Source organism: Amblyraja radiata, chromosome 37 (genome assembly GCF_010909765.2).
Source record: "Amblyraja radiata isolate CabotCenter1 chromosome 37, sAmbRad1.1.pri, whole genome shotgun sequence".
NCBI classification, from domain to species: domain Eukaryota; kingdom Metazoa; phylum Chordata; class Chondrichthyes; order Rajiformes; family Rajidae; genus Amblyraja; species Amblyraja radiata.
The window spans coordinates 12,930,686-12,950,555 of NC_045992.1; the positions used below are offsets into that span (position 1 = coordinate 12,930,686).

General features: G+C 46.5%; 1 protein-coding gene across 7 annotated transcripts in view; it reads left to right on the forward strand.

Annotated features, from left to right (window-relative positions):
- Nucleotides 1–18: 18 nt before the first annotated feature.
- The window catches only part of LOC116966508 (progestin and adipoQ receptor family member 3-like), a 38,820-nt gene continuing 18,968 nt past the window's right edge, over nt 19–19,870 (forward strand). The window contains exons 1-3 of one of the 7 annotated variants that reach the window (XM_033012829.1): nt 31–104; nt 12,915–13,040; nt 19,065–19,269. In XM_033012829.1, coding sequence (XP_032868720.1) covers nt 19,085–19,269 — 185 coding nt within the window. In that variant the 5' untranslated portion in view covers nt 31–104; nt 12,915–13,040; nt 19,065–19,084. Of the gene's footprint in view, nt 132–453; nt 648–760; nt 780–11,502; nt 11,523–12,914; nt 13,041–19,064; nt 19,270–19,870 lie in introns of those variants that run through there. The other 6 variants (XM_033012828.1, XM_033012827.1, XM_033012831.1 and 3 more) reach the window with 6 other exon arrangements.

Consider the following 19,870-nt stretch of genomic DNA (forward strand, 5'->3'; position numbering starts at 1 on the left):
CTACTCAGGCAGGGTGGAGGCGACTGTGAGAGCCGTGAGGCCCCCCGGTATGTTTGACTCCTGCCCCTCAGGACGGCGCGAGCGCGGCTTTGCAGGATGGCACGGTAATGGAACAATGCAAAATGCACCGGGTAAATTCATCTTATTGATACACCCTTGGCTTGATTCCGTTGCAATCTTTATTAAGCAAACGGAAAAAAAACCCAAAAAGCGAAAGGAGGTGGCGTTGAGATTGCAATGATGCTGAGTTGATGTGCACCGGCGGGCCGCACTGCGCAGGCGCGCGCACACGGGGGAAGCCGGCCGGTCGGATGGCGCACGCGCGTGGACGGAACGTGCTTTGCTGCACGGGCGACATGCCGGCAATGCGCAGGCGCGGCGACGGGATTGCTCTAGTGCGCATGTGGGAGATGCCGGCAGTGTCGGTAGTGCGCAGGCGCGGTGACGGAGCCGGCAGCGCTTGTCTTGCGGTCATTCATTCAGCGCCGCCGCGGCGAGCGGACCGTCGCTGCTACTTGATGCTTCTTTACAAAGTCAACAGCCCCAACATGGGAATGGAATACCACTGCCTCTCTAGCAGCACCTTGTAAACAGTGATTATAACCGGACGTTTTAACATGGGATGCGTGCATCTTTCAATTATTTTAGTAAGTAGTGAATATGCGATACATTAGGTTACAACTTCCTTTATCCCGGAGGGAAATGGTCTGCCACGAGTCAAAATATGCAATTGCAAGGCATTTAAAGTGTCATGTGCTTTATAATAATAATAATGAAATGTAAGTGACCAGTTTCTGTACAACATATATATAACAGATGCACAATTTACTATTGTAACTGTCTCTATCCAGCCTCTCACTGTGTAATCTTTTATAACAATACATTATCGTGTTTCTCGCAATTGAAAACGAAATGGGGTTTTTTTGCGTTGTCCATCTTCAGTGTATCAGGTAGATAAAGTGAATTTGAAATTTGAAACCATGTTTCATGGACAATCTAATTGTCTTTGCAAAGTCTGGGAACAGTTACAGATGCTCGGGAGTATAATCCTGATTCCTGTTACATTCTCCTCCTCTGAAGATGGATCCAGACCTGAAACGTCAACAGTCCATTTACCTCGACAGGTGCTTCCTGACCCGAAATGTCTTCTGTGTGGGAAGGAACTGCAGATGCTGGTTTAAACCGAAGATGGACATAAAAAGTTGGAGTAACTCAGTGGGTCAGGCAGCGTCTCTGGAAAAAAAGTAATAGGTGATGTTTTGGGTGGAGACCCTTCTTCGGTCTGTCAGTTTCCCGCAACACATGTTGCCTGACCCAAAATGTCTTCTGTCAATTTCCCTTCACAGATGCTGCCTGGCTCGTTGGGTTCTTTCAGCAGTTTTTCCTTCCTCCACGTTCCAGCATTTTCAGTCTCTTGTGTTTTCCATGTTTTCCCCGAGACTGCCAGCATTTTCTCCCACATCTAACAGACCTGTTAAGTGAACAAACAAAAAACAAAGTCCTGGGAGAACTCAGCACATCAACTAGCATCTGTGAGGGGAAATGGACAAACCGTGTTTCTGCCACAGATGCTGCTTGACAGTTTGCAGTTTTGCTCAAGATTCTTTTGCTCTTTTAGTAGTTAATTGGACACATTATATGATCGCTAGAGTGTAGAATCTAGGAAAGTTATGTGATTGGGGTTAGTGTCATGACTTACTAGCAGCAGGCAGCACAACATGTTTGCAAAGGCAGTACTCAATAGATAAAATAATAAACAAAAATGTTGAATAAATAAAAAAACAATACAGTGCAAAAACAAGCCAGAAGTCCCTAATGCTGCAAAGTAGTTTGTAGTTCGAAGCTTAGAAGGAGTGCATGGTGTTCAATAACCTTCTGATTGTTGTGATGCAGCTGTTCTTGTACCTGGACATTAGTTTTCCGACTCCTACACCTTCTTCCTGATGGCAGGAGTGAAATGAGTGTGTGGACTAGACGAGCCAAAGGGCGTGTTATGGTGCCGTATATCTGACCTCTAATTTGTACAGTGAAATATAATTTACAAGTGGACAGTCTTTGTATTATATTGCAATTGTTGAAGAGGTTTATATACAACATTGTGTAAATATGATGCAAGTGATTTTCATTTACCACATGTAGAAACTTGATCTTTCATTCAAAAATCACATGTGGTTAAAGTGCCCACTGTCAGATTTTATTAAAAGGGTATTTTTATACATTTTGGTATCACCATGTAGAAATTACAGCTGTGTTTATACATAGTCTCCCCATTTCAGGGCACCATAATGTTTGGGACACATGACTTCACAGGTGTTTGTGATTGCTCAGGTGTGTTTAATTGCCTCCTTAATGCAGGTATAAGAGAGCTTTCAGCACCTAGTCTTTCCTCCAGTTTTTCCATCACCTTTGGAAACTTTTATTGTTTATCAACATGAGGACCAAAGTTGTGCCAATGAAAGTCAAATAAGCCATTACGAGACTGGGAAACAAGAATAAAACTGTCAGAGACATCAGCCAAACCTTAGGCTTACCAAAAGCAACTGTTTGGAACATCATTAAGAAGAAAGAGAGCATGGGGAGCTTACTAATTGCAAAGGGAGTGGCAGGCCAAGGAAGTCCTCCACAGCTGATGACAGAAGAATTCTCTGTGTAATAAAGAAAAATCCCCAAACCACTCTTCGACAGATCAGAAACACTCTTCAGGAGTCAGGTGTGGATTTGTCAGTGACCACTGTCTGCAGAAGACCTCTTGAACAGAAATACAGAGGCTACACTGCAAGATGCAAACCACTGATTAGTTGCAAAAATAGGATGGCCAGGTTGTCAAGAAGTACTTAAAAGAGCAACCACAGTTCTGGAAAAAGGTCTTGTGGACAGATGAGACGAAGATTAACTTATATCAGTGATGGCAAGAGCAAAGTATGGAGGAGAGAAGGAACTGCCCAAGATCCAAAGCACACCGCCTCATTTGTGAAACACGGTGGTGGGGGTGTTATGGCCTGGGCATGTATGGCTGCTGAAGGTACTGGCTCACTTATCTTCATTGATGATACAACTGCTGATGGTAGTAGCATAATGAATTCTGAAGTGTATAGACACATCCGATCTGAGCATGCCTTTTATATGCTGAAGAGAAAACTGAATGAGACTAGCCCCCAAAACAAGCATAAGCTAAAGATGACTGCAATACAGGCCTGGCAGAGCATCACCAGAGAACACACCCAGCAACTGGTGATGTCCATGAATCGCAGACTTCAAGCAGTCAATGCATGCAAAGGATATGGAACGAAATACTAAACATGACTATTTTTATTTACATTACATTTCCGTGTCCCAAACATTATGGCACCCTGAAATATGGGGGGGGGGGGGGGGGGGGGACTATGTATTAACACTGCTGTAATTTCTACATGGTGAAACCAAAATACATAAAAATGGCCTTTATTGAAATCTGACAATGTGCACTTTTACCTCACGTAAAAGTAAAATAATAAAAAGTAAAAAGAATAAATAGTAACTATTGCAATCAGTGGAGGAAAGATGAATGGCTATCCAGCCTTCAGAATTTCTCCAATTGTTGTTTGAAAAACCAAAACGCTAGCCAGAATTTGGAACTGAGTATCATGTACAGGACAAAATAACACACTTGCGGAAATATGATCGGGCTAGTTCTTCTTGCGCAATTCTTCTCTGCCTCAATGGTGTTAAACAATTGGGCGTGTGCCTCTTGAAATGTGCGATCTATATGCTTCACTGATGTAGAAAGCGATACAAGATCTGTTGCTCAAGTGCCAGAACGTAGACTTCCTTCTTGCAGTTGAAGGACCTGTACCGTGATGTGTGGTTGTCTTGATCCTGGATTTATCAATTGGATGTGCATTCAATAAAGCAGAGTGCCATGCCTCTAGCTGTTAGCATGTAACCCAAACCTACCAATAAATGAATGTTTGCCCCTGATCCAGCCAAGCAGAATCAAACAGTCACTAGCTACAAAAGATAGACACAAAAAGCTGGAGTAACTCAGCAGGTCAGGCAGCATCTCTGGAGAAAAGAAATAGGTGAAGGCAACACCCTTCTTCAGACTGAGAGTCAGGGGAAAGAAAGATATGCAAAACAGGAACGTTGATCAAGGAAACGGTCCATAGGAGGCCATGGGCTGGTGTTAACCAATTGTACAAACCAGTTAGCTCCTTCCCTTCTGTCTGAGTGAAGTCTGGATGTTCTCTATATGCTTCACTGATGTAGGAAGCGATACAAGATCTGTTGCTCAAGTGCCAGAACGTAGACTTCCTTCTTGCTTTTTTTCTATTACAAATCTCAAATTGTGGAGTACAGAGGCAAATAAATAAATCATAGGTCTTTGTCCCAAACATTATGGAGGGCACTGTACTCGTTCAGCTGTGCAGGAAGAAATTCTGAGTTGAGGTGAGAGGAAACTGCTGTAAAAAAACAAATTGGTAGCATAAAACGGCTAGCACTGTTTCATAGTTTACTTTATAGACCTCTTTGCAAGTGCCGCAAATTGATGATGAGAGGTAGTTGTTTAATAGATTTTGGTCTCAATCACTATTGGATTTATTTAACTTCTAACCCATATTTTTCCCTTGATAACTCGCTTGGAAAATAAGAAAATAGGTCAAATGTTGTAAGTTTATATGCATTGGCGTTATCTGACCCCTCTCTGGCTTTTCAGCAGTTTGGTCAGGTTATCTCAGGTTAGAGAAGGAAGATTAGATTTCTTTCTCTTGGATTTGTTTTGTTTAACAAATTGTGTCCAGTTGTGATCTGTCTTTGTATTCAACTTGAAATGTGAAATGCCTATACTGTGGCGGCTCCCAAGGGTCGTGCCACCTTAGTGTCGAACCCCTCGGCACAGGAGTGGTTCAGTCCGGAGGCGGCCCTTAGCCGGAGGCTTTAAAGGCTGGGGTTTGGGTGCCATCTTTCTCTCGTTTGGTCTTCCCTACAACCGGGAGGATCAGAATAAAAAGTGTCTCTCTCTAAACACGACTCCGTGCTTTATTCCAAGACACACGCTACATTGGTGACCCCGACGCTCCATTGGCGTCATGATGGAGAACAGAGAAAGCCCTACCTCCTCACAGGCCGGCCTGGCCCTGTCTCTGGACGCGGTCTCCGTTAAACTGCCCAAGTTCTGGACCACCCGGCCGCTCATCTGGTTCCAGCAGGCGGAGGCCCAGTTCAACCTGCGGGGCATCACGGTCGATGCCACCCGTTTCTACTACCTGGTGGGAGCCCTCGACCAGGATGCGGCTGAAGAGGTCACGGACTTCCTCGCAGACCCCCCGGACAATGATAAATACCTCGGCCTGAAAGAGCTCCTGCTCCAGATTTACGGACTGAGTAGGATGGAGCGGGCAGGAAGGCTCCTGCATATGGGCGGCCTAGGCGAACGGCGGCCATCATCCCTCCTAAAGGAGATGGTGGCTCTACTAGACGGGCACACGCCGTGCCTGATGTTTGAGTATACATACCTGCATCTGCTGCCGGCCTACATTCGTCTGCAGCTCACCGACGTCTCGTTTGCCGACCTTCGGGCCCTCGGAAGGCGCGCCGACACCCTGTGGATGGCGCGCCCTGATGACGTCAGCGCGCTGGGCGTCAGCAGAGACGGGGTCGCGCTGAGGTCGACGCGCCCTGATGACGTCAACGCGCTCGCCGTCAGCAGGTACGCCGATGATGTCACCCCAGCAGCTCCCGAATTCCCCCGGTGGGGCGGGGGAGATGTGGAAGGAGTGACAGCTCCAGCCCGACGGCCCGTACGATCGCCCCCAGCGGCAGTGAGGGGTACTGCACCTGCAGCCCAGCGCCAGCAAGCTGCAGGCACCACCAGCAGGAGCAGGCAAGCTCCAAGTGACTCCAACAGGAGACGTTGGTGCTACTACCATCAACGCTGGGGTGCTGCAGCACAACAATGCCGCCAGCCATGCACATTCCCGGGAAACGCCTGGGCCGGCTGGCAATAGTCCCCGCGGCGGCCGGCCAAATTCATCGCCTTTTTGCCTGGGATCGGCGCTCCGGGACCCGCTTCCTCGTGGATACAGGAGCGGAGCTCAGCGTCCTGCCCCCTTCGCTGGCCGACATTCGTTCCGGTAAGCGGGGGCCCGTCCTCACCGCGGCGAACGGCAGCCCCATCCGCACATATGGACTGCGGATGGTTCCCATCGTGCTCGGCTCCTGCCATTTCTCATGGAGCTTCACCATTGCCGACGTCTCCCAACCATTGCTCGGGGCCGATTTCCTCCGGGCGCATTCCCTCATGGTGGACGTCGGACGTCAGCGTTTGATCAACGCCACCACGATGGAGCCGATCACGTTGCGTGTGGATCAACCGGTGGGACGGCCACTGGCGTCCGTGGACTCCCGATTTGCACGTATCTTGGCTGCGTTCCCGGACATTCTCACTCCGCAGTTTCAATCAGCAACCCCCAGCCACGGAGTGTTGCATTATATCCCGACTACCGGCCCACCACTCCATGCACGAGCACGGCGACTGCCACCAGATAAACTGCGTCTGGCACGGCGGGAATTCCGCACGATGGAGGCCTTGGGGATCGTCCGCCCTTCAAGCAGCCCTTGGGCGTCCCCACTCCACATGGTCCCCAAGTCAAGCGGGGGCTGGCGGCCATGTGGGGATTACCGACGGTTGAACGCGACAACAACAGCGGATCGATACCCCGTACCCCACATCCAGGACTTCACGGCCCATTTGGCTGGGGCCACGATTTTTTCCAAAGTGGATTTGGTACGGGGTTATAATCAGATCCCAGTTCACCCGGATGACGTGCCGAAGACGGCGATCATCACGCCATTCGGGCTTTTCGAGTTTACTCGGATGCCGTTCGGCCTCAAAAACGCAGCACAGGCCTTTCAGCGCCTCATGGACGGGGTTTGTCGCGGCCTCGATTTCATGTTCGTGTACCTGGACGACATCCTGGTGGCCAGCCGCTCGCAACAGGAACACTGTGCTCACCTTCGACAGCTCTGTCAGCGGCTCAGCGAGCATGGTTTGGCCATCAACCTGGACAAGTGCCGTTTTGGGGTGAATGAAATTGACTTCCTCGGCCACCGCGTGACTGCGCAAGGCGCGGTTCCCCTGCCTGACAGGGTCGACGCCATCCGCCGGTTTCCCCGCCCACGCACGGTGCGTGGCCTGCAGGAATTTGTCGGCATGGTGGCGTTTTATCATCGTTTCGTGCCATCCGCGGCCCACATCATGCGGCCCCTGTATCAACTTCTGGCGGGTGGGCAGCACAAAAGCGTTGAGTGGACCCACGAGGCGGAGGCAGCTTTCGACGGCGCGAAGGAGGCCCTTGCTCGGGCCGTACTGCTGGTACACCCGCGGGGAGATGCCCAGACTGCTCTCACGGTGGACGCCTCGGAGTCGGCGGTTGGTGCTGTGCTGGAGCAGCTGACGGGCGGAGGTTGGCGGCCCCTGGCCTTCTTCAGTCGGCACCTCAACCGTGCGCAGACCAAGTACAGCGCGTTCGATCGTGAGCTCCTGGCTCTGTACCTGGCTGTGCGCCATTTTCGTTACTTCCTGGAGGGCCGCCCGTTCACCGCCTACACCGACCATAAGCCGCTCACTTTCGCCCTGCAGAAAGTTTCCGATCCCTGGTCCGCACGTCAGCAGCGGCAATTGGCCTATATATCGGAGTACACTACATCTATCTGCTACATCAAGGGGAAAGACAACCGGGTGGCCGACGCATTGTCCCGGCCCGCTATCAACGCCGTGTTCGAGGTGGCGCCCGGAATGGACTATTCTGCTCTGGCGGCGGCACAGCTCACGGACGATGAGGTGCCCGCCTACCGGACTACCATCTCCGGCCTCCGCCTTGAGGATGTCCCTCTCGGTCCTGGGGGAGAAACAATCCTGTGCGATGTGTCGTCCGGTCAGCCGCGCCCCATCGTCCCTGCCACCTGGCGCCGGAGGGTGTTCGAGGTGATCCACGGACTGGCTCACCCATCAATCCGGGCGACAACGGCACTAGTGGCTGCTCGTTTCATGTGGCACGGTCTGCGCAAGCAGGTTGGCCATTGGGCTCGCACCTGCATTCCGTGCCAGACGGCAAAAATCCAGCGCCATGTCCGTGCGCCGCTCCAGGAGTTTGGTCTACCTCACCGGCGGTTCGACCATATCCACATAGACATTGTAGGGCCTCTCCCGCCGTCCCGGGGCATCACCCACCTGCTTACAATGGTGGACCGCTTCACTGGATTGCTCGCTTCGGGGTGCCGGCGCACATCTCCTCAGACCGGGGGCCACAGTTCACCTCCGAGCTGTGGTCAGCCATGGCTCACTTGCTGGGGGTGCGGCTACACCACACCACGGCTTACCACCCGCAAGCTAACGGTCTGGTGGAGAGATTCCACCAGCAGCTGAAGGCAGCACTGAAGGCACGACTCTCCGGCCCGGACTGGATGGACGAGTTGCCGTGGGTCATGCTGGGCATCCAGACTGCTCCCAAAGAGGACTTGGGCTCATCATCAGCGGAGCTCGTTTACGGGTCGCCACTCACGGTGCCCGGGGAGTTCGTGCCGTCGGCGCCGGGGCAGCAGGGAACGCCCTCATCCACCCTACAGCGCCTTTGCGAGCAAGTTGGCAGGCTCGCACCCGTCCCGACGTCCCGCCATGGGACATTTCGCCCACACGTGCCATCAGCCCTCAGGGACTGCCCGTACGTCTTCCTGCGCCGTGATGCCCACCGGACTCCACTCCAGAGGCCGTACGAGGGTCCGTTCCGAGTGCTGGAACACGGGCAGTCGACTTTTGTCCTGGACATGGGGGGCCGGCCGGAGGCAGTGTCGATCGACCGGTTGAAGCCGGCACACCTGGACATTGACCAGCCGGTGCTGGTTGCCCAACCTCGGCCCCGAGGGCGCCCCCCTTCACGGCTCCCTCCGCCTGTCACTCCACCTGTCCTCCCGCCGGTCCCTCGTCCTGTCCCTCCACCTATGCCTCCGCAAGCCCCACGAGCGGCTAACTTCCGCACACGGGCCGGCCGGGTCGTTCGCCCGCCGGTGCGTTTCGTGCCTCTGGTTCTGGGGGGGGGTCCTGTGGCGGCTCCCAAGGGTCATGCCACCTTAGTGTCGAACCCCTCGGCACAGGAGTGGTTCAGTCCGGAGGCGGCCCTTAGCCGGAGGCTTTAAAGGCTGGGGTTTGGGTGCCATCTTTCTCTCGTTTGGTCTTCCCTACAACCGGGAGGATCAGAATAAAAAGTGTCTCTCTCTAAACACGACTCCGTGCTTTATTCCAAGACACACGCTACAATACTGGATATAAGCCACTAGGAGTGCATTTGAATTATTGTTTCCTAATTCTTTCCGAGCTTATTGTCCCAGAGCCTGGAGTCAATTACAAAGCAGCATTTCTTCCCTTGACCTCGGAAATAGTTAGAGAGAAAAATGTTTTTTTGGCTTTTACGGAGTTTAGTTTAGCTTGGAGAAACAGCACAGGAATGGACCCTTTGGCCCACCGAGTTCGCGACAACCAGCGAACTCCATACACTAACACTATCCTACACGCACACCGGGAACAATTTACCATTATACCAAGCCAATTAACCTAAAACCTGTACGTCTTTGGAGTGTAGAAGGAAACCGCAGATCCCGGAGAAAACCCACGCATGTCACAGGGAGAACGTGCAAACTCCGTACAGACAGCACCCGTAGTCAGGATCGAAACCAGGTCTCTGGCACTGTGAGGCTTATTAAATACAAAATTGAATACATAAATTTGATTGATGTAGAGATTGAAAAATATTTTTTTCATAAACTAAACCGATGGAGGATTGGATCATGTAGTATCTGTGGAGGCAACTGTGACAGACAGAAGTATGTCTCAGCCTGAAGAAGGGCCCCAACCTGAAATATCGTCTGACCATTTCCCACCACAAATGCTGCCTACCTAGCCTGCTGAGTTCTTCCAGCAATTTATAGTTCAAATGTTTTAAATATCTATTATATTTTGAAATGCTATTCAGGGTATTAAAATTCCTTTACATAGAGTCGCACAATGTGCAATCAGGCCCTTCGGCCCAACTTGCCCACGCTGCCAAACATGCCTCATCTGCTCTAGTCCCACCTATGGGCATTTGGCCCATTTCCCTCTATACCTTTCCTATCCATGTTTCTGTCCAAACATTGTGATAATACCTTTCTCAGCTACCTCCATCACCAGCTCGTTCCATATACCTACCAACCTTTGTGTAAAAAAATATGTTGACCTTCAGGTTCCTATTAAATCTTTCCCCCCTCGCCTTAAACCATAAAATAAAATTATTTTTTATGGAGTAATGCTCGCCATGTATTTATTATCCCACTTTAAAAATTCAGACCTCGTAGAATAAAGTATCATCATTTCAGAGCACTTGACAGCAGGAATGTTTTTAAGTAGTAATTTCCTCTATCAGAATAAATAGTAACTATTGCAATCAGTGGAGGAAAGATGAATGGCTATCCAGCCTTCAGAATTTCTCCAATTGTTGTTTGAAAAACCAAAACGCTAGCCAGAATTTGGAACTGAGTATCATGTAGAGGACAAAATAACACACTTGCGGAAATATGATCGGGCTAGTTCTTCTTGCGCAATCCTTCTCTGCCTCAATGGTGTTAAACAATTGGGCGTGTGCCTCTTGAAATGTGCTGTCTATATGCTTCACTGATGTAGGAAGCGATATAAGATCTGTTGCTCAAGTGCCAGAACGTAGACTTCCTTCTTGCAGTTGAAGGACCTGTACCGTGATGTGTGGTTGTCTTGATCCTGGATTTATCAATTGGATGTGCATTCAATAAAGCAGAGTGCCATGCCTCTAGCTGTTAGAATGTAACCCAAACCTACCAATAAATGAATGTTTGCCCCTGATCCAGCCAAGCAGAATCAAACAGTCACTAGCTACAAAAGATAGACACAAAAAGCTGGAGTAACTCAGCAGGTCAGGCAGCATCTCTGGAGAAAAATAGGTGAAGGCAACACCCTTCTTCAGACTGAGAGTCAGGGGAAAGAAAGATATGCAAAACAGGAACGTTGATCAAGGAAACAGTCCATAGGAGGCCATGGGCTGGTGTTAACCAATTGTACAAACCAGTTAGCTCCTTCCCTTCTGTCTGAGTGAAGTCTGGATGTTCTCCCTATGATCACACTGGTTTTCTCCGGGTGCTCCATTTTCCTTTCATGTCCCCAAAATGTGCACATTGGTCAGTTAGTTGCTCACTGTGAATTATCCATAGTTTAGGTAAGACGTTGATGGGAATGTGATGAAATAAAATGCGTTGGCTTAGAATTAGTGGAAAAATGTGTGGTTGATGGTTGGCCAGTTTTTGTGTTCTAGCTGTCCAGGATTTTCCTGTCCTATCATCACCTTTTATCTCCCTTTTTCTCATTGCTTCCAGGTTCTGGAATTGAGGGCTCTCTCTGGAATTACTGTAACCCTCTCACCCACTCTGCTGCTCTGTTCTTGAACTCTCTCAGCTCCCTGCTCCCATTCCGCCCGGCTCACAAAGTAAGCTGAGGAGAAACATTGTGAAACTAAAGCTACAAGAAAATGGCAATTCTGAGCAATTACTCAGATTCAGATTCAAACGTTATTGTCATTGTGCAGTGTACAAGTACAGAGACAACGAAATGCAGTTAGCATCTCCCCAGAAGTGCGAACACAGAATAATGGAACAGTAAAATATATATATGTATATACAGTAGCAGTAGTGCAATTTTGGGGGGGGGGGGGAGAGATCAGTCACTGGGGGAAGGAGTGTCCGAGAGGGGGGGGTGACTGGCAATCAACCAAGGTGCAGAGTTAAGTAGAGTAACAGCCGCAGGGAAGAAGCTGTTCGTGAACCTGCTGGTCCGGCAACAGAGAGACCTGTAGCGCCTCCCAGATGGGAGGATGGTAAACAGTCTGTGGTTGGGGTGAGAGCAGTCCTTGGCGATGCTGAGCGCCCTTCGCAGACATCGCTTGCTCTGGACAGACTCAATGGAGGGGAGTGAGGAACCGGTGATGCGTTGGGCAGTTTTCACCACCCTCTGCAGTGCTTTCCGGTCGGAGACAGAGCAGTTGCCATACCATGCTGTGATACAGTTAGTGAGGATGCTCTCGATGGCGCAGCGGTAGAAGTTCACCAGAATCTGGGGAGACAGATGGACTTTCTTTAGTCTCCTCAGGAAGAAGAGATGCTGGTGAGCCTTCTTGATCAGTGTTGGAGTATTGTGGGTCCAAGAGGTCATCAGAGATGTTGACCCCCGGAAACCTGAAGCTGGAAACGCGCTCCACATCCATCCCGTTAATATGGATGGGGGAGTGCGTGCCACCCCTAGACCTTCTGAAGTTTCACTGTTCTGAGGTGCTCGGGAAATGGATTCACTGGAAATCAGTATGGCATAGTAATTCAAAGCAGAACATTAAAGCCAAGCCTGGATATAATTTAATTTTTTCACATAAATTAAAGCAAATAAAAAAAGTCTTAATTGCTAAACTAGTCTGCAGGTAAGGACATTATTTGTTTCCATGCTGATGAGTGGCTGCTTTCTCTTATTTTACAAACACTATCCCAGTTTTGATGTTGAAGCAATCACTAATTGTCGATGATTCCAGCTTCATTTTAAGTTTCCCCAGTTTCACTGTTATAATCAAATTTTATGATCTGAAAGAAGTTTCTGTTTTCTGATTTGCGCTAATCCTCATCTTGTGACGACCATAATCCAATTAAATGTTTCATAAGAGACTGGATAGCAGTCCCAGCCATCTTGCACTTGGGCAGAGTTGATCAACATCCTATACTACAGAGACCACAGTTTGCAAAGATTGTGACCCCCTGAGATTCAGAAAGCAGATCTTAAAATGATCCGATTGTGACATTAATAACAGTGTGCATTCATGTAATTTCTTTTAACATAGAAAATCGTCCGTGGCACTTCAGCAGAACATAATCAGACAAAAGTCAACACTTTGTACTTCCGTACTTGAAGCAGAGATTGAACAATGGAGTATTGTTATTCCACAGTGAGCTGGACCTCAAAACTTGTGAGTGATAATCATGAATACAGTCAAAAGAGCAACAAAAGGAAAATATTATTGCAAAATTATTTATTTGATAGAGCTTTTTATATATGTGAGAGAATTCCAGCAGTGTATATGTGTTGAACAGGAAGGGAATGAGATGATGGTTTCCCTGATAACCTTAGTGGCTGGACTATAATAAGGAATGGGTGGTGAATATTTCTGCCATTTCTGCACCAGCAACCCTTTTACACTGAGAAGGAATGCTCTGCACTTCCATGGTTCTGCTCACACGAGTTTCCCCGGTGAAATTAATATATAAATATTTCAGGAGCACAGTCGGGAGTCTCATTACTATTTAAGCCTGAGGTCGAGTGGATCTAATTTTTTGTAAACCTGTTTTGTTATCTTAATGTAATTACGGGTCTTGTAATGTTAACCGTGGGAAGTATAAGATCATCTGGTGGAGACTCACACTCACTTCAAAGGTGGGTTATTTTGCTTGTTTCAGACTTGAATTAGGAATCACTTTAGGAAGAACGTCAGGAATTTAATGAGCAACTCTAGACTATTTTCACTTTTATTAAAAAGGGTACTGAGGCATTGATGTAGGTGCAAAGCTTTTCCAATTGCTTGCTATCAAATTAAATCAGATCACACTGAATACGAGTAGAATCAAGCCACACGCAAGTGCAACATTGCAAAGAGAATCACACCAGAGTGTAGAATATAGTTTTACAGCATTGGAGTGTTACATTTCCAGAGGAAAAAGTCCAATGACTGCATTGAAGTAGGTTGGAAGATTGGAACTATGCCCTAGCTTCTGGGTGGACCATTCAGTAGTCTGGTAAGAGGGGAAGATGCTGTTCCTGAGTCTGGTGGTGCACACTTTCAAGGTTTTGTCCTTCCCGACAGGTGAGGGGAGACGAGGGATTGACTGGAGTGAAAAAGGAAATCATGGGAATTTTTGAGGTGAACAGCATAAATTCTTGCAAGGTGCAGATAGATAAATCTGGAAGGAACTGAGGGATATTTTGATGGGATTAAATGAGAAGAGGCTTTTGTGCACAACAGTAAAGACCTGTTGGCCAAAATAGTCTGTAAGCCTTGCAAAATGTGTGAATTTTTATAACGACCGCAAAATATAATCAATTTTTCCATCGCACTATAGCTGCAACCTAAATGCACCTTAATGCGCATCATCTTTTTGTGACTGCAGGATCTTTTTTTTAAATTGAAATAACATTTTTGATTCATGTTAAGTCTCCCTGCAGAATGATATAAATATTCACATTATGTGGAGCCTTATATTTTAAATAATTACAATTAGTCCAATAACTTGTTCCAAAATGATGTTGCATCATTATACAGCAATCTAGAATACTTGAGGCTTTATCTGATTAGTTTACAGATGGCTTCCTGTAATGTGAAGCTTTCCGTTATATATTTTGATCAGATAAATGGAGTTTAGTTCAGAGATGTACTCGGCCCATTGAATCCACGCTGACCATCAATGGCACTTTCACACTAGTGTAATGTTATCCCACTTTCTCGTCCAATCCCCCGCAGTGCTTGAAGCAATTTACAGAAGTCAACTAATGTAAAAACCCTCGCTTCTTTGGAAAGTTTTGAAAATTTTCAACCAACGGCTCCTTTATTTCACCACTTCCTTTAAAACCCACCAAACAGGGCATTATGATCTGGTGACATTTGTCTTTAGTTCTATTTTTTACAAACACTATAGCCCTTGTGATAGGGATTGTTAAACTTATATCATACTATTTGAAGAAACATAGAACTGCAGATGCTCATTTACTAAGGAATGGCACAAAATGCTCAGCGGGTCAGGCAGCATTCCTGGAGATCATGGATAAGTGACGTTTTGAGTTGGTGCCCTTCACCAGGGCTGAAGAAGTGTCTGGTGATGCCCAACCCGAAACATCACCTATCCATGTTCTCCAGGGATGCTGCTTGACCCATTGAACTACTCCAGTATTTTCCACATTTTTTGTATTAGACCATCATCTGCAGTTCCGTGTAATTCAGATATCTTTGAAATATTTATAATGTTTTCCACTGTTAAGACTAATGCAAACTATTGGTTTACATTCTCTGACATTTCAGGTTCCCCGCTTTGCTCTTCAGGTGTCCCACACATACATTAGCTACCCTTTACCTTTTTGTATATACAGAGACGCCCTTTCTATTTGTTTATATATTATGTGCCAGGATTCCGCCATCAATGTTCTCCCTCGGTAACTGTTTGTCTTGTGCTGCTGGTAAAATTCCCAGATCTCTGGTCTAGCCATTTCAACATAGTACGCTCTCATTTTTAATTTAATATTTTCCCCTATCTCCTGTGATAACTTCAGATAGTCCATCTTTCTCATGGGATCCTCTTTCTTTCTATTTGGGATAAATGTACAGAGACCTTGCAGTCCAATGGCAATTCTGACACACATTATTGCAAGAGGCTGCAGAGAGTGGTAGACTCGACCCATTCCATCACACACACTACCATCCCCAGCATCAAAAGCTTCTACTTGTGATGCCGCCTTGAAGGTGGCATTTGGCATCTATCATCAAAGTTCCTGACCACCTGGGCCATTCCCATTTCTCACTGCTACAATAGGGCAGGATGCACAGAAACCTGAGGTCCCATGCCACCAGATGCAGGAATATCTGTGGAAACAGGCCCTTTGGTCCAACTTGCCCACACCGACCAACATGCCCCAGCTACATTACTCCCACCTGCCTGCATTTTTCCCATATCCCTCTAAACCTGTCCTATCCATATAACTGTCTAAATGTTTCTTAAACGTTGCGACAGTCCCTGCCTCAACCACCTCCACTGCCAGCTCGTTCCATGCAGTAAGTTCCTCGTTCCAAAGTTCCATTCCTTTGTGTGGAAAAAGTTATCTCTCAGATTCCTATTAAATAATTTCCCCTTAAAACTTGGTCTTCTGGTCCACGATTTTCCCTACTATGGGCAAGAGAGTAAAGATTATTGAACTAACCTGCACAAACCTAATCCTACATTAGCAATGGAACACAATGGACCACCTCTTGCACTGGTATTTAGTTAGTTTTGCACAATATTTTTATTTTTACTCTTTATATATTAATGTGTAACTTATGTTCTTGAGTGTCATCTGAGTCTATGTGCCTGTGATGATACTCCGAACACAGTATTTCATTGCTCCTGTGCCTCACTATACTGATGCACATTACAATAAACACTTGACTTGAAATCAGGTCTGTATAATCTATAGATTGGAGATGTTCTGGGCGAGGAAATGGAAGCATTGTGTATCAATACCAATTTTATGAAATATTGCAGACAACATTTTGTGCCTTAAGAGATCGTACAATACATGGTGAAAATCTTTCTAACGGTTGTGGACGAGGTTAGTACCACCAGAAAATTGTCCTAAGAAGTTGTCCCGACCTGAACCCCCACCTATTTGTGTTCTCCAGAGATGCTGCCTGACTCGCTAAGTTACTTCTAAGCTTGATGTTTCTTTTGTAAACCAACATCTGCAGTTTCTTATGTCTCCACTACTAGAATTCTAATGGTTAACATAACTTAATGTCGCTGTTTTTTTTTGTACTTTGTGGCAAGTTTAAGCAGAGGTTTCACAGGCACATAAACATGTAGGGAATGGAGAGAAATGGATGAAGTGCAGACAGATGGGATTAGTTTTATTTGGCAGCATAATTGACTCGGACATTGTGGGCCAAAGAGCCTGATCTAGTGGAGTTCTGTTCTTTGTTCTCTGTAAAATCTGAGCATTGTTTGCCCAGAGCATAATGAATTATATATGAACACTAAGGAACACTATTAATCACAAGCCATATACTCATTCCAGGGATTGCAGAACATTCAAATGTTTTAATAGAGAATATTATGGAAGATTCATATCATACAGCTTCGTATCTATTCATAATTTTTGAATGGAGGGATATGGGTTAGGTGCAGGTAGAATAGTGATGGTCTTTGCAACATGTTTGGCACAGATATGTGCTAAAGGGCCTGTTCTTTGCTGTACTGTTCTATGTTTTATTATGCATCGTTATGTTAATTGAACAGAATAACAATATGCAAAAAGCAAAAAATGAAATGGAAATAAAAACAGTAATTATTGGCGATACACAGCAGGAAGAGCAGCATCCGTGGAGGGAGATGCATTGTCCTGAGCAATAGTTTTTTTTATCAGAACTGGAAAAAGTGAAAAACCAAGTATGTTTAAATTGGAGAGATGGGGGGGGAGGTGAACAAACAACAGGGGAAGTCAATGATAGGGGTAGAAATGAGGATTGTCCAGGTGACACAAATACTATGGTTGCCTTATCGTAGAGGGTGCTAAGGGTTTGTTTATCATGGTTGCTCTGTGTGAGGGGTGGAAATAGAAGGATGTGAATTGAGTCCATGGGGAGGAAGAAAATGTGAGGTGCATATCGTAGCAGCTGTTTGAACTCAGGAAATGCAGGCAGTGCTCAGAGGTTAGTGTAGCATCTAGGGAGAGACAAATCGAGTTAATGTTACAGGTTCTGTACCTGCAATGTTAATGTTCTGACCTGTCGTCAGAGCGAGGCAGTTTGAACATGAGCATGGAAGGGTGGAGATCTGCAATTGCTGAATTCTGTACTGAGCCCCCAGGGCTGCAATGTGGCTGGATGGAAGATGAGATCCGTAATTCAAAATATTGCAACAACTTCCATCTTCACGTGATGGAAGCTCAAGGAGCACGATGTCATCATCCACCTGTGCACATTACAGCCCTTTTTAACTTCAAACATTTAAGATAGCATGTTTAAGAAGGAACAGCATATGCTGGAAAATCGAAGTTAGACAAAAATGCTGGAGAAACTCAGCGGGTGAGGCAGCATCTATGGAGTGAAGGAAATTTAACATTTAAATAATATTTAACGTAGCCTTTCCAGTTGGCCAGTTTTGATACAAGGACATCTACCGGTAACATTTAACTTCGTATTTTCACTCGCTACAGTTGCCACCTGATGGTACTGAGTATTTCCATCATTGGGCAGTTCCTTGTTTCTCCAGTTTTCTGTGTTCTGCATCTTGACAGTTGCAGCTTTCATTTCATTTCCTTCCTGCTCACTGATTTTCCTCTTGCGATCCTCCAGAGAGAGTAGCGATGATTAGTGAGCATTCCACACCCTCCCTTCGAGACACCAACAGCAGTTTGGTCCAACCGTTATCAGATATCAAGGTCAAACCTGCACCTGATTCAACAAGAGCTCTCATAACGATTCTCAAGAGCTTGAAACTCCATCTCACGAGCAGAGTTCAGACACCGTCGATAACAACTTCCCTATTCACTCCCTCCTCCCTTCCACTAACGAGCCCCTGGACCCTGAAGTAACTGTTTTCGTGAATATCAGGCCCCATACCAGCGCTGTCTTTTTGTGTAAACCAGAATTTGCAGTTCCTTGTTTTTTGCTTTTAAGATAAAACATGCTTGTTTCTTCACTTTCAGTTCTCACAAAAGGTCACAAATCTGAGAAGTTAAAATCAAGTTTAATTTAGTTTATTATTGTCACGTGTACCAAGGTACAGTAAAAAGCTTTTTGTTGCGTGCTATCCAGTCAGCGGAAAGACAATACATGATTACAGTCAAGCCACTTCCAGTGTTTTGATACATGATAAGGGAACAACGTTTAGTGCAAGGTAAAGCCAGCAAAGTCCGCTCAAGGATAGTCCGAGGGTCTCCTAATCTATTTCTCCTTCCTCAGATGCCGTGTGACCCAGGACTATATTTTCATTTTCCATGATGAGTTACTCTTAACACTTATTTGTAAACCAGAATTTGCAGTTCTTTGTTTCTACTTTTAACATAAAACATGCTTGTTTCCTCGCTTTCAGTTCCCACAAGGTCATAAACCTGAGGTTAAAATCTATTTCTCTCTCCACAGATGCCGCCTGACCCAGGACAATATTTTCTTTCTCCAGTTTTACTTTGGAGATTACTCTGTTTGGATTTGATATTACTTCAACAAAAGATTTACCTGCCCTCTTTTCTTTAGATTTAGGTTGTCAACACAAGATGACTCATAATATCCTGAAGAGTTTACATCGAGTTGAACTTGGTGGATACAACTACTGGCCACTCTTTTCACAAATTGGAATTCGTCTTTACAACTATGAAGAAATCCCAACCTTTCTAAAAGGCAATCCTTACATTACCGATGGGTATAGAGCTTACTTGCCATCAAGTTTATGCATCAGAAGGTATGCTTACGTTGCCACAACTTTCAGAAATATTGATACGAATCTGCAGATTTATCCTGAGTAGCACTTAGGGGCCTAGAGTGCCACCCTGCATGTTGGCGCAGTGGGAGGGTTGTTGCCTTACAGCACCAGTGACCCTGGTTCGATCCTGACTACGGGTGCTGTCTGTACGGAGTTTGTACATTCTCCCTGTGACCTGTGCGGATTTTGTCTGGTTACCTCCCATGCTCCAGAGATGTACAGGTTTGTCGGTTAATTGGCTTGGTAAAGTTGCAAATTGTCCCCAGTGTGTAGGATAGTGTTCCTGTGCGGGGATCAATAGTTGTCGTGGACTCGGTGGGCCGAAGGGCCTGTTTCTGCGCTGTATCTCTAAAACTAAAAACATAAAACAAAAAACTGAGTGTGTGTGAGCATTCACAGTTGGAAGTTGACAAGAATTTACAGTTCAAATCATGTAACCTTCTCTTTAATGCACTAGGCCCACTACTGTTCGTTGTGCATGTTCAAGAAGGAACTGCAGATGCTAGAAAATCGAAGGTAGACAAAATTGCTGTAGAAACTCAGCGGGTGCGGCAGCATCTATGGAGCGAAGGAAATGGGC